The following is a 14177-nucleotide window of genomic DNA, read 5'->3' on the forward strand; positions in this document are numbered from 1 at the left end:
GCCTTGAATCTGATGTCCTTGATCATAGTCCAGTATTTACTCTCTCAAGTCATTTATTTGGCTAAATTTTAGCATTTGATGTAATTTGATCACTTCATTTTTTTAAAAAAAAAAAATCACTCCTTCTCTATCAACACAGGTTTCTTTGAAAAGTTTCTCCAAGGTTTCCCACATTTTTACGGAGAACAGATTTTACAAAGAGAGAAGAAACTGGCTCAGTTCCAAACACTGGTTTTGAATCACTGCTTGAGTAAGTAACTGAATATTTACTCACAGAATAATGGATAGAAAATACATCAATAAAAATATATCGGTCGGTGTATCTTAATTTATAGAGGGTACTATCTGAAAATAAAAAAGGGCTTTCTTATTTTAGGGGCCATGACAATCCCAGTCGTTTCACTTTGAGAATTCCTTATGGAGTGATGGAGCCTTCCATTTTGCAATCTAATGTTTGCTTGGCAAACTTCTAAACTCATTCAGTAAATCTGGAAAACTGTTTGGAAAAAAAAGAGTATACCTTGAAAAACTGTTTTATAAATGCCTGCTCGAATGACATGTGTTTATGTACGCGTAGCAAATTGCAGAAGCATTTCTCCACGAGCTAATAAAGGGATTACGTTTTTATTGCCTTATTTTTTTACTTGATAACAGCATGATGCAATCATTCAATTCAGCGAATTAGCATTATTATACATCCTGGGTTATTAACATCCTATCCGTGACCCCTATATTTCCTGTTTTCTGTTTTACAGAGAGACAAACGTTTGCTGGGCACCCACCTGTAGCTTTAAAGAATGAACTGCAATATCTATTAGCCTTCACCAGGGAACGTTTTTTTGACTTATGGAAGGTTAGCCATCCAAGTACTGTTTATCCAGGAGCAACGATTAAAACTAGAGATGAAGAAGCAATTGATGGTAAGCATCATTTTGTTAAAAAAAAGTCTGTGGAGATTCTCCGTTCACCCAGGTCAGGGTTGTCCCAAAGGTGCTTTTTCAAGAGGCAACTGGACTTTCTGGTTTTTCTTTGAAAACGTTTCGCTTCTCATCCAAGAAGCTTCTTCAGTTCAGAGCTGAAGATGGATGAGAAGCGAAACGTTTTCAAAGAAAAACCAGAAAGTCCAGTTGCCTCCTGAAAAAGCACCTTTGGGACAATCATTTTGTTACTTAATTAGACTAATTAGGATAAATACATTGCCTATAAGTTAGACTGTTGTAATAAATGAGCATTCATAATGCAGAATGTCACATAGAGAAATGGGAGGTGTTAGAACTTTGGGGTCGATTAATGGAGGACTTGGGATGACAACTTTTTGGTAGCAGGTAATACGGGCAAGGTATTAGTGGATAAGATCACCGGTACAAGTAGTTTTCGACTTACAACAGTTCCTTTAGTGACCATTCAAAGTTACAATGGCACTGAAAAAAATGACTTACAACCGTTTTTCACAGTGACGAACTTTGCAGCATCTCCATGATCATGTGATCAAAATTCAGATGTTTGGCAGCTGCTTCATATTTATGAGCCACGATGGCGCAGTGGTTAGAGTGCAGTACTGCAGGCTACTTCTGCTGACTGCTGGCTGCCTGCAATTTGGTAGTTCAATTCTCACTGGCTCAAGGTTGACTCAGCCTTCCATCCTTCTGAGGTGGGTAAAATGAGGACCCAGATTGTTGGGGGGGAAGGCTGACTCTGTAAACTTCTTAGAGAGGGCTGTAAAGCACTGTGAAGTGGTATGTAAGTCTAAATGCTATTGCTATGACCATTGTTGGGTCCCAAGATCATGTGATGCCCTTTTGCGACCTTCTCAAAGCAAAGCCAATGAGGAAGCCAGATTCATTTAACAACTGGGTTACTAATTTATCAACTGCAGTGATTCACTTAACAATTATGGCAAGAAAGGTCCTAAAATGGGGCAAAATTCACTTTTAAAATGTCTAACTTAACAACAGAGATTTTGAGTTCAATTGTGATTGTAAATTGAGGACTACCCATATTCCTGACCAGGATGGTGGGAATGAAGTTTGTAAGAAGAATAAGAATTTGGCACAAGGCAAGACTTGGGTCTCTTTACCATTGTCTCATATGTTTTCATTGTTTGTTTTTGTTGCTATCACAAAGTATAATCGAAGCTAATAATACTTGGTGTTATAGTTAAGTGAACAATAAGTCCCCGAGTTGTTGCCGGTGTAATTAAAAGTTTTGCGGACCAAAACTTTTAATTACACCGAATGGGAAGCTAGCACATTCTTAGCTGTGTTGGAATTAAAATAGAAGACGAAGGTCCATAGATTTTGCAGTGGATGAAATGCATGCCTTGCCTTCTTGCCCTTCCTCTCACCCACTGACTGTCCCAACCATTCTCAGAACCAAAGCTAAAAGATTCAAATCCTTTGAAGTGGCCTGAAAGAAATGTTCTGCAGAACTTGGAAAATTCTGAGAAGATTAAGCAAAGAACAAGGTAACATTAAGCATTTATGCCTATGGGTTAGTGTGTAGCTGTCGTGTGAATGTAGCTTTCCGCCCATTGGTTTGTTTTTCCTTTTAGAGTTTCTGAACAGTGGCTGGGCCATAAAAATGGCCAGAAGGATTCAGTATTACTTGATGCCAGGGAGTTGCTTAAGTACTTCACTGCAGAAGGCTTGCCTGTTGGAGATCTGCAGCCCTTACACATTCCAAAAAGGTAGAGTAAAATCCTTGCCTTGAACATGTGACCATGCATGCAGTTGGCTCAGTTGAGAATCTTAAGTAGCTACAAGTTCTAGTTCTGCTGGAACCTAATTTTTGCTGGGAGCATTCAGACGTCAATACTGATGTTGTAAGCTCACAATTTTCAAACAGTGTGGTCTTTTGAAGCACCTCAAATGATTGAATAGGTATTGGTTGTAATGTCTGCATTTGAAGTCCAAGAGTCACCTGCAAACTCCAAATTTCTGTGTTGCTCAGAAAGAATATAGAAGCAGATGAGATTTTCAAAATGAACTCTTAAAATGAACTTTGTTTTACCCTGCATTATAATAGAAACATCTGAACCCACATTAATATATACAGTAGGTGTAAGCTTGATTAGATCATAATGAAGACTAATAAGAAGGAATTCCCTCAGAGAATTGGAAATGGGGTGGATTTCCTTCCTTCCTTCCCTCTCCCTCCCTCTTTCCTTCCTCTTCCCTCCCTTCCTCCCTCTCTCCTTCCTTCCCTCCCTGTCATGTCCTTCCCTCCCTCCCTCCCTCATGCAGGTTCCTTGTCATGTTATTTCTCACAACTAAGTGTTTCCTCTTTCACTGACAACAGAATTCTTCCTTTCTTCCCCTCTCTCCCTCTTTCCTTCCTCTTCCCTCCCTTTCTCCCTGTCATTTTCTTCTCTCCCTCTCTCCCTCCTTCCCTCTCTCCCTTTCATTTCCTTCCTCCTCCCTCCCTCCCTCCCTCATGCAGGTTCCTTGTCATGTTATTGCTCACAACTAATAGTGTTTCCTCTTTCATTGACAACAGAATTTCAGACCATCTGCTCACAGGATTAAAGCTAATCATATTTTGCAAATACACATTATGGAAAAGTACAATTACTTTTAGGAACTAATCTCAAAAATTGAGGGGGGAGGATATCATTCGTACTGACTGATTGAAGCCAGATCTTTTTTTGTGAATGGATAATGAATGCCATTTTTGGAATGTCAGCCAAGTTATCTTGTTTTGATTAATCAGTGACAGCATGTGTATAAACTGTACTTTTAGAAAGCAACAACATATCCTACCAAGACAAACAGAACTCTGCTACTTGATTCTACAGATAGAATGTATATTTGATTATTGAGCATTTTGTGTTACTATTGTTTCTAATAACGGAGAGCTATATAGAATGATTTATGTACGAAACCTAGAATTTCTCTATGACTTAGAAATTTCACAAGGAACAGGGTTCGGCAGTACAACAACATAACACCATAATAAAGTACAACACCAAAGTAGGAGGAAGGAGGACTATTAGGTATGTTTGCTGCCTTGAGTTATTCAAACAGTAATAAAGATACAAAGCCATTAAGAGATAAAAGTCTAATAAATACATCTACAATATGTCGCTTATCTTATTTCACAGTGAGCATGGTGTGACTGTGGAGCCTGTGTCACTATTCCTGAAGTCATCACTGGCAGGGAGATTAGTACCAAATTAGTTCAGAACGTGGCAGCAGTTAATCCACTTTGACCAATTTTGGAAATTAAACAATGTTAGAAATGATAAAGAATATATGTAGCTTGGATGGGAGATGTTGGTGGTAGGTCTGTTCTCCGGGCTTGCAGTTTAGCTTCTGAACGTTTCACCAGGCTAGGTGACATCCTCAGTGGGACTTTGGGTGAAGCATCTTGAACCAAAATCATTGGCCATGCCACCACACTCCAAGCACGCAAATTCCTCCAAGCCTGATATTCTACTAATGGATTGATAATCAAACATACCTTAGATTGGAGTGATGCATTTTTATTATTATAATTTACAATGGCAAAGAGAGAGAGAGTCTGATTGTTCCTATTCTTTCTTGTTAAGATGTTTTGGTTTTTTTTGCCTATAAGAGAGCAATAACTTTGGTTTCAGGTGAATTCTCTTATGTTTTTTTCAGTGACAGTGCTTTTCTGACACCTGAACTGACACCTCGAAAACTGAGAGCTTTACCGTTTGAAAAAGCTGCTGGCTGCCACTACCACGGTCTTGAGTAAGTTTCCTTACTGGGAATTATTTTCTGAGCCCTTTCATTCGGTACAAACCCAAGAAAATATTGAAACTTTAAGATAACGATAGGTTTATCTACCAGTTCATTTCATTCTGTTGGCGATCATAGGAATAGCACTTAGACTTATATACCGCTTCATAGTGCTTTCCAGCCCTCTCTAAGCGGTTTACAGAGTCATCATTTGCCCCCAGCGATTTGAGTCCTCATTTTACCCATCTCGGAAGGACAGAAGGCTGAGTCAACCTTGAGCCTGGCGAGATTTGATCTGCCAAATTACAGGCAGCTGGCTTTAGCAGAAGTAGCTTGCAGTACTGCACTCTAACCACTGTGCCACCGAGGTTCTGCCGATCGCCAACATGATTGCCAATGTCCGATGACGGATATGGCACAAGAAGAAGAAGACGACCAGTTCTTTTTCACCTTTGGATATTTAATGCTTGAAACCAAGGATAATGTTTAAATGCACGCTTTTATAAGTGCAAACGCCAAATATTTTCTGACAATGTTTTCAGCTGAAAGTAGAGCAGTTGAGAGGTGTGTGTATTTGTGGTGGTGGAGACATTTGGGGTTTTTGTTGCTGGTTTTGTCACCAAATAGGGAAATGAGCATTTTGTTATGCTTTGTGGGAGCAAGTATGTAAGCTAGTTTTGAGCCACAAATCCCACTTATTCAATTATATAGCACAGCATTTTAGGCTTATAATACTGCCTCATAGTGCGGTTTACAGTCTGTGTGGTTTACAGTCTGACTCCTCATTTTACTGACCTCAGAAGGATGGAAAGCTGAGTCAACCATGAGCTCCGTCAGGATCGAACTATAGATTGTGGGCAGAGTTTGCCTGCAATAATACTACATTCTAACCTGTGTGCCACCAGGGCTCCTTGAAATATGACGACAGAACTGAACTATATATTTAGTTTGTTGTCAGGTTTCTAGCCACAACCCTTTCTGAGAAATGGATATTGAAAGAGAACATGAAGAATTCAAAAGCATGGTTTTATTTTGGGATCAGGGATGGCTAGCAGAAAATTACTATTTCAAAGTAAAAATGATTTTGTTACAGTTGTCTGTAAAATGTGAACTGAGATTTGGCATCTTGTGAAATGGACAGGTGATCTGTGAGATTATATATTCTGTTTCCCAACAAACAATTAGCTCCCTTTAAAAAAAGTTCCCAGTAATTATTATTTTTTATTTATTTTTTTATTAAATCAATATGCTGCCCATTTCGGTACCCAAAGCAATTCTGGGTGGCTTACAATGCAGTAAAAATATAGGTATAAAAAAAAACTATAAAAACCGTTTAAAATTCCAAAAATTAAAACCAGGCTAAAAAAAACCAAGGACTTGTGCAGATAAAGACCACACCTAGAGTACTGCATCCAGTTTTGGTCACCACACTATAAAAAGATGTTGAAACTCTAGAAAAAGTACAGAGAAGAGCAACCAGGATGATTAGGGGACTGGGGACTAAAACATGAAGAACGATTACAGGAACTGGGCTTGGCTAGTCTAGTGAAGAAAAGGACCAGGGGAGACATGATAGAAATCTTCCAATATTTGAGGGGCTGCCACAGAGATGAAGGGGGGGCTCAAGCTATTTTCTAAAGCACCTGAAGGCCAGACAAGGAACAATGGATGGAAACTGGAGAGATTGAACCTGGAAATGAGAAACTTTCTGACAATGAGAACAATCAAACAATAGAACAGAAGTTGCCTTCAGAAGTTGTGGGAGTGCCATCACTTGAGACTTTCAAGAAGAGACTGACTGCCATCTGTCAGAAATGGTGTAGGGTTTCCTGCTTGGGCAGGGGGGTTGGACTAGATGACCTACAAGGTCCCTTCCAACTCTGATTATCTGTTATCAGATTGAGGGTGGTGTCTTTATCACTGCACCTGTAGCCTAAGGCCAAACTGGCAGAACCAGTTTTGAAAGCCCTTCTGGAAGGCCAGAAGAGCGGAGGTGGTAGATTTCACCCCCCTAGTGGCAGGATGTTCCACAGGGATCTGGGTAAGAGAAGCAAGGAGGATATTCCCTTATGGCAAAAAGGGCATATAGTTTTCCTTTCTATCAGAAGAAGCCTAGACTTTCTGCAATGCTGGTGGTTCCAAACCTGTTTTTAAATGTCGACTGTTAGGTATTGCCTGGACCACAGAAGAGCTTTGGAAAGAGACGGGGAGTTTGCTGAACTTCAGTCTCGGCTTATCCGTTTTGAAACTCAGACCACCTGCACCAAGGAGTCCTGCCCTATGCCCTGGGTCTTGAGTCCCCTGCCGTCCCCGGCGGTTTTGTCCGAGCCTGGAAGTGTCCCTGACGGAGAATCTTCACAGAGAGACCTCCAGATGGAGAGGTCTAAGCTGAAACGGCGATCGAAAGATATAGAGAGCTTTGGTTCCAACAAAAGGTAATGTACTGTATAAAAAAAATCAATAGAAACGGAGGCCTTTCTTTCCTTTCTTAATCACAGCTTTGAGTGGCTGTTATGTTTGTCTTCTTTTCTATCATTTTCCCCCCGCCTGTGTAACATTATATTGTAATGTAACATTTATACTGAAGCAAGTGGCACTTTCTTAATCCCAATGTCAAGGTTCCGACTGACAAACCCAGCCCAAGCCAGCAAATCGAGACGATCAGATCCCTTTAAGGACAGCTTTATTGAGGACATCATCTCGGCCCGCGTGAAAGCAAAACCAACTAATTATTTCCTGCAGTTTTTCTATAATTAATAGATATTCCCCTCCATCCTAGTCACAGGTCACATTGTCCAATTAGTTGTTCTGGTGTCTCCCGGAAGCAACGAATTATTATTATTATTATTATTATTATTATTATTATTATTATTATTATTATTATTATTATTATTATTATGGTAGAGTAAAATCCTTGCATGCATGCAGTTGACTCAGTTGAGAATCTTAAGTAGCTACAAGTTCTAGTTCTGCTGGAACATAATTTTTGCTGGGAGCATTCAGCATTTCAAATATTGTTCAGTTGAACAGTGTGTTGTCTGGGTACAAGCATCTTTGTTAACAATAATCAAAAATTCTAACATCCTTCATGACATATTAATTCTACATGTTTCACATAGTAATATCCACCTATTAATTATACTAATTAATTGTACAATATTAACATGGTAAGATTCAACACGTTAGTCACCATATCAACGTATCATTTTTAACACATCATTTTTATTTTGTTTCCCTATTTCTAACTTCCATTTCTATTGTTTAACCATTGGTAGAACAAATCCCATATCGCATCATTGGCCAGTACTTGTTGAGATGACCTTGGTTCCCACGGGACAATCTCTTGTTTGGTCTGACATTGCGAACTTCTCCCTCTCGCCCCATACTGTGTGGCAAGCTGAGAAATGAAAAGATGGCTACAGCAGCATGGATCTGTTTTTGAAAGTGGACACCCTATAGGACAGAGTTCCCCAACGTTTCTGGCTTTATGGGCCAGCGGGTGGGAAGGGATGGTTCGTGCAAGCAGCCAGCAAGCACGCAGGTGCAGCTCCATTTCCACGAGCAGCATGCCTGCGTGTCTGCCGCTCACCTAAATGGAGCGCAGTCGCATTTTTCTCACACAAGTAAGGATGCATGCTCTCGCTGGCTGTTTCCACGGCCCACTTGCAAATCCCACACAGTCCACCAGTGTACTAGGGCCCACAGTTTGGGGGGCCCTGCTTATAGGACATTGAAAAATATTGCACAGGGCTAGCTGAGGGTAACTTGCTCAAGAGATGGTTCCATTTAGTTATTTGTGTCATGTATCCAAAGAGTTATCTTTTCATCTGGAGACCAGATTAGGGACAGCTGATCATGGAGAAAATCTATTTAACGCGGTCACTAAGAGTTGACAGCGATTTGAGGACTCATAATATTTTAATTTCGCTTTCAGGCTGATCATTCTGATAGATGTCAATACTGCGATATTTTCAAAATAAATCCAAGCCAGCATAAATACATTTCGGTAAAAAAAAAAAAAAAAAAAGTAACATTTCTTCTTCTTTCAGTTTACTGCAGTCTGAAAGCACAGATTCTGCCTTGTCCCAGGCGATCAGAATCAGCAGGAGTCACCAAGCAACAGTTGTCCCAAAGAAGTGCTTGAAGACTTCAACCCCACTGCCCTCTGCGGCGGTCAAATCTTCTCAGAATTGGGTGGTGAACAAAGAAACTTCCAGGAGCAACTCAGCAAGCCAGAACTGTAATAACGAATCAGAGACACCGAAGCCTGGGAAGGAATCGAGATCTCAGAAGCATACACGGGTAAAGAATTCCTTTCTCCCAGCTGGGTTTTTATGGGGACATCTTCACACCACCAAAAGGCCCTCTACGGCCTGCTGGCCACTCAAGAGGTTGATGTGCAACTTTCAACCTAGAGTTTTACTTCTCTAGAATAACATCATATGGTTTCAGTAACTTGTGCCTTTTGATGTGTTGAGATGAAGCCTGACGTGCTGGCTCTGGAAATTAAAATAGACCTATTTTTTTTTTCTTCCCAAGATGCTGAAGGACGTAGTGATGAGTACTCTTGAGAAGCATGGCGTTGCAAGAGACCACAAGTGCTTCACAACATGCAGTCAACGTTTATTTGAAATATCCAAGTGTTACTTAAAGGTACTCAAATGTTCTCTCTTTCCATGTGCAAAATACCAGATGATCAAGCTGTGGAATAATAGGTTTTTGTCGGTCTTCAAACTTGACAGCTTTAAGACTTGTGGATTTCAACTCCCAGAATTCCTCCTCTAGTCATGTTAGCTCAGGATTCTGGGAATTGAAGTCCACAAGTCTTCACCTGCCAAGTTTGAAGACCCTTGGTTTAAAGGGATAAAACATTTAGTCCTTGTTTTCCCCTAACTCAGGGGTGGGCATCTATGATCCTTTTATGAGTTGTGGACTTCAGTTCCCAGAATTCCTGAGCCAACCACGATTCAATTCTGGGAGTTGAAGTCCATAGCTTAGTAAAAGGGCCCTTGCCCTAACTGGTGATATGCAAATTCATATTAACCTCTTTCAGGAAATGAGAAATGCAATACACTGTAAATGCTGAAATCAGTGAGCAAATATAATTCTTTTTTGGGGGGGCATCCAAAAAAGATGGATGCTCCATCAAAGCACAGAGAAGTCATGAAGTTGTCTCTGAAAAAAGAGCACTCTGTACTCAGGGGTATACAGGAGAGTTAACATTAAATGACTTGTTGCAGCTGGTCCTCAGCTTACGACTGTAATTAAGCCAGGAATTATCGTATATCGTGCTCATTGTTAAACAGGTCACTGTGCGACTACCTGATTTTATGACCTTTTTTTTGTGGTCACCATCAAGGAAAGCATGGTAGTTGTAAAGCAAATGTTGCGGTTGTTAAGCAGATCCATTGTCCACAATAGCCCTTTTTCTGTTGTTGCCAGAAACGGAGAATAAATTCCGGTTTCCATCAAAAAACGTAAATCATAGTCACTGCAGGATGCTGCAAACAGCTGTAAATGCAGGCTGGATGCCAAACACCCAAAACACAACAATGTGACAGGAGTGGGAGGGCAGCCTTTGAATCTGGGTTGTAAGTAGCTCTGGGAAAGTCCACTGTAACTTTGAAGAGTCGCTAAGCATTTGCACCAAGACAAATTCCTTGGGTGTGTCCAATCACACTTGGCCAATAAAGAATTCCTATTCTATTCTATTCTATTCTATTCTATTCTATTCTATTCTATTCTATTCTATTTATTCTACTCTACTCTACTCTACTCTACTCTACTCTATATTCTATTCTATTCTATTCTATTCTATTCTATTCTATTCTATTCTATTCTATTCTATTCTAAGCCGAGGATTACCTGTCAACTCTGGCTGAACTGAAACTGAACCTTCATAGCACTATCCCTGGTACCGAATGCATTTCATGGCATGTGCCATAAATACATTCATAGAGTTCCATGAAAGGATTATTTTTACTTTCTCAGATTTTCTGTCTTTCTGGTTGCATTATTTTATCTGCTTTCTAGGAAGAAATACAGCATGTGGAGCAGGGTTGGCCATTCATTATAATTAAATAATACATTGGTGTTATTTATTCATTCAGAGCCAGAGGTGGTATTCAGCAGGTTCTGACCAGTTCTGGAGAACCAGTAGCAGAAATTTTGAGTAGTTCAGAGAACCGGCAAATACCACCTCTGACTGGAGATTTTACAGTATCCTTCCCTTGCCATGCCCACCAAGCCACACCCACAGAACCGGTAGTAAAAAAAATCGAATCCCACCACTGGTTCAGAGCTCTTTAATATACAAATACTGTAGGAGCCCAATGAAGTTCTGACGATAACATTCAGTGACAAAAATATGCAAAAACTCAGAAAATTTTAAAGGGACTGACATGCTAGGTGATAGAACTCAGTAACTCCCATTTTATTTTACATATACATATAAAAGCGAAATACCACTCACGCACCCTCACAAAATCTCCAGAACCGTAAAGCCTACAAACTTGAAATTTGGCACATACAATATGTTTCTCTTGGCTTCTAGGTGCTCACTAAGAAAGGATTTTTCAAAATGACCATCAGAGCATGAGTATTTCCTATATTATTATTAACACGCTCTGATGCTAAGGAGTTCTATTCCCCCTCCCCACCCAAAAAGAAATCTATTCCAAATGCAAAACACAAGCAGAGGAGTTTCAGTTTCAGTTTTACTTTCACAGCACTAAGCAGCTTTAATACAGAACAGTTGAGCTAAGCCACGCCCAGGCTCCTTGCTGTCTCCTTCTTGCTCATAGCAAATACTGCTTCAGTTTCCAAACAGCCCTCAACTCTCTCACCCACTGACAGGGACACTAGCCAGATGAATACTGATGGATGCCGGTAGGCAGAGGCAGAATTTTTTCCCCCTTATTTTCCTCCCCAAAAACTAAGCCCAACCACATAGTTTCGTAGCGAAGCACGGGTATCGAGCTAGTATGCAATAGATGAGAATATTTGTAGCTTCGGGGAGTCCTTGGCCCTCTGTGAGGTTGGTGGTTTTCTTGTTGACATTTCGTCACCCAACAAGATTACTTTATCAGTGCAAAACCAAGCTCAGAGAGCACCCACGAGCCCCATAATATATATCCTGCTATCCTAGACATCTCTTCACCTCAGCCTAAACTTTGAAATTTCCAGGGGAAAAGTGAAAACTGAAGCAACGGTAGCATCTGCAAAAATTTGTCTTGGTTGAAATAGGTAAACCTAGTGAGAAGTTTTCCTTAGGGTTGTGATCTTTTTTCTTTGCGCTGCTAATTTAAGTTTTATTCTGTATGAATTATGCAACACCGGCTTGAATCTCTTACTTCAGGCTACCTTGCCGGAAAACATTTTTAATTCTTTCAGCCTTTGCGGAGAGAATTCTATGATTCATAGCAGACCATTGCCATCTTGTGGTCAGCTGGGAACGCGGAATTTTCTTTTTCAACCAAGCTGCTGCTTTCCCATAATCTGAACAACTCCCATCCATTTACCTCCACCGCTAATGGAAACGCTTTTTTAAAATATTCCTCCCATTTAAGATCAAGTTTGCCTATCTCTTATAAAATGGATTGATGGGAAGGGCCGGAAAAAGAAGACCTGAATCTTCAAGCCGCAAGTTATGAAGGAGGCCTTGATTCCTCCCTCGTAGGGCTTAGGAGGAAGACAATAGACGTGAGGCTTCCTCCTGTAGAGTTGGTAGCAGGAACTACCAAGCCACTTCCCCATATTGGGAAGAATGGAAGGGCTTCTGTTGGAGCATTTGTGAGATCATAGGCAGTCCTTGACTTATAACGGGTCCCTTAGCGACGGTTCAGTTATGACAGGCCTACTTTCAATCTACTATTGATCTCAGCTGGAAGTTCCAACAGTCAGAGCCCCTCCATAGTCACCTGATCAAAACTGGTGCTTGGCAACAGAGCTGCATTTATGGCCATTTGCAGCACCCCGTAGTCACATGATCCCATTTTACAAGCTTTGCTGGAAAAAAATGGCATTTCCTTCCAGTTTTCAGCAGAACCATGTCATACATAGCACGCTGGGGTTAGTTTAATGATTGCCACATTCCCTTCACAACTGCCACAGAAAACGAAAGTAAAATCAACTGTCGTGATTTACAACGTAATGGAGAAATTCCATTACGGTTGTATGTTGAGGACTACTTGTGCTTGGCTTCTGCCGGTGGGTCCAACCATTCCACAATCTGGTGATATGGCTCCTATCCTCTCGTTGCATATTTAAGTTAGGGAACTCCTCTGATTTTACACAAGAACGTTTATTTTTATTTATTTATTTTGTCAAGCGATTATAAGATAACAGGTATAAGTATAAACATAGTTGTGAATACATGAAATGGATACATATAAGAAAAATAAAAGAAACAATAGGACAGGAACAGTAGACATGTTGGTGCACTTATGCACGCCCCCTACAGACCTCTTAGGAAAGGGGTGAGGTCAATAGTAGACAGTCTTAAGGTTAAAGATTTTGGGGTTTGGGGAAGAAACCACAGAGTCAGGTAGTCTCAGCGTCCCTTCTGATATGACTTTATGGTTGGATGTAAACATTTGGGAATTGAATTTCATAACAATATAGGGCAGTGGTCTCCAATCTTTGCAGATCGGCAGAGGGGGGAGTGGGGGATGATTTCGCACATGCCATTTTCACAAATGCAGCTTCACCCGCACACACCCGCACATCCCACTTCCACAGCCCAGTTTCGAACAGGCCGTGGCCCGGCACCAGACATGGACCTGGGGATGGGGACCCCTGATAAAGGGCACTAAATAGATTAGGACGCAAACCAAAATTGGTAAGAAAATTTAGTTGACAAGACTAAACTACGATGATAAATGGGTTTTCTTGTTCGTCTGCAGAATTTCTAAATTAAGACGCCTATATAGCTATTTGTACTGAACAGGTGGCAAAAGTAGTGTTGCTAAATAAGAACATTATTCTTCCTTGCCATCTTAAAAGGTTTTCAATAATAAACCAGCGTCTTTTGAAAGTAATGTATTTCATATTTAGGATTTGAAAACATCTCGAGGTCTGCTGGATGAAATGAAAAAAGCTGCTATCAGCAATGTTCAACAGGTAAAGTAATGGTTGTCTGGACCACATCCCTAGTAACTGCTCCCGAGAATTGGTTTCCCTCATTTATCAAAGTTTGGCTTTATGAATTTGGTTAGCGGATGTCAACTGCCCTACACTGGTTGAATATGAAAGAGGGATGATTCATCCCTTTAATGATGATTTGTGGGATGTACCTTGAGTGTTGCTACACAGTCCTCGTTCATTGCCTAGAAGCAGCTTTGCTTATTTTTGGGGTTACCACCGGGCTGTCAAACCCATGGCCTGCAGGCCAGATGCGTCACGCACTGGCCACGGCTACACCCGGTTTAGCGAAGGGGGAAAAATGATGTCACGTGACGCCACAAGTTTGATACCCCT

The 14177-nt window shown here is 40.7% G+C and overlaps 1 protein-coding gene across 1 annotated transcript in view; it reads left to right on the forward strand.

The window, feature by feature from the left end:
- The window catches only part of MTBP (MDM2 binding protein), a 28595-nt gene that overhangs the window by 13402 nt on the left and 1016 nt on the right, over positions 1-14177 (forward strand). The window contains exons 13-21 of the mRNA XM_026689461.2: positions 140-250; positions 756-920; positions 2371-2464; positions 2552-2686; positions 4620-4712; positions 6869-7135; positions 8750-9002; positions 9240-9353; positions 13755-13820. Of these exons, the coding sequence (XP_026545246.2) occupies positions 140-250; positions 756-920; positions 2371-2464; positions 2552-2686; positions 4620-4712; positions 6869-7135; positions 8750-9002; positions 9240-9353; positions 13755-13820 (1298 nt within the window). The remainder of the gene's footprint in view (positions 1-139; positions 251-755; positions 921-2370; positions 2465-2551; positions 2687-4619; positions 4713-6868; positions 7136-8749; positions 9003-9239; positions 9354-13754; positions 13821-14177) is intronic.

Source organism: Notechis scutatus, chromosome 3 (assembly GCF_049901735.1).
Source record: "Notechis scutatus isolate UNSWTSFEM ecotype Mainland chromosome 3, rNotScu1.2, whole genome shotgun sequence".
In the NCBI taxonomy this organism is placed as follows: Eukaryota; Metazoa; Chordata; class Lepidosauria; order Squamata; family Elapidae; genus Notechis; species Notechis scutatus.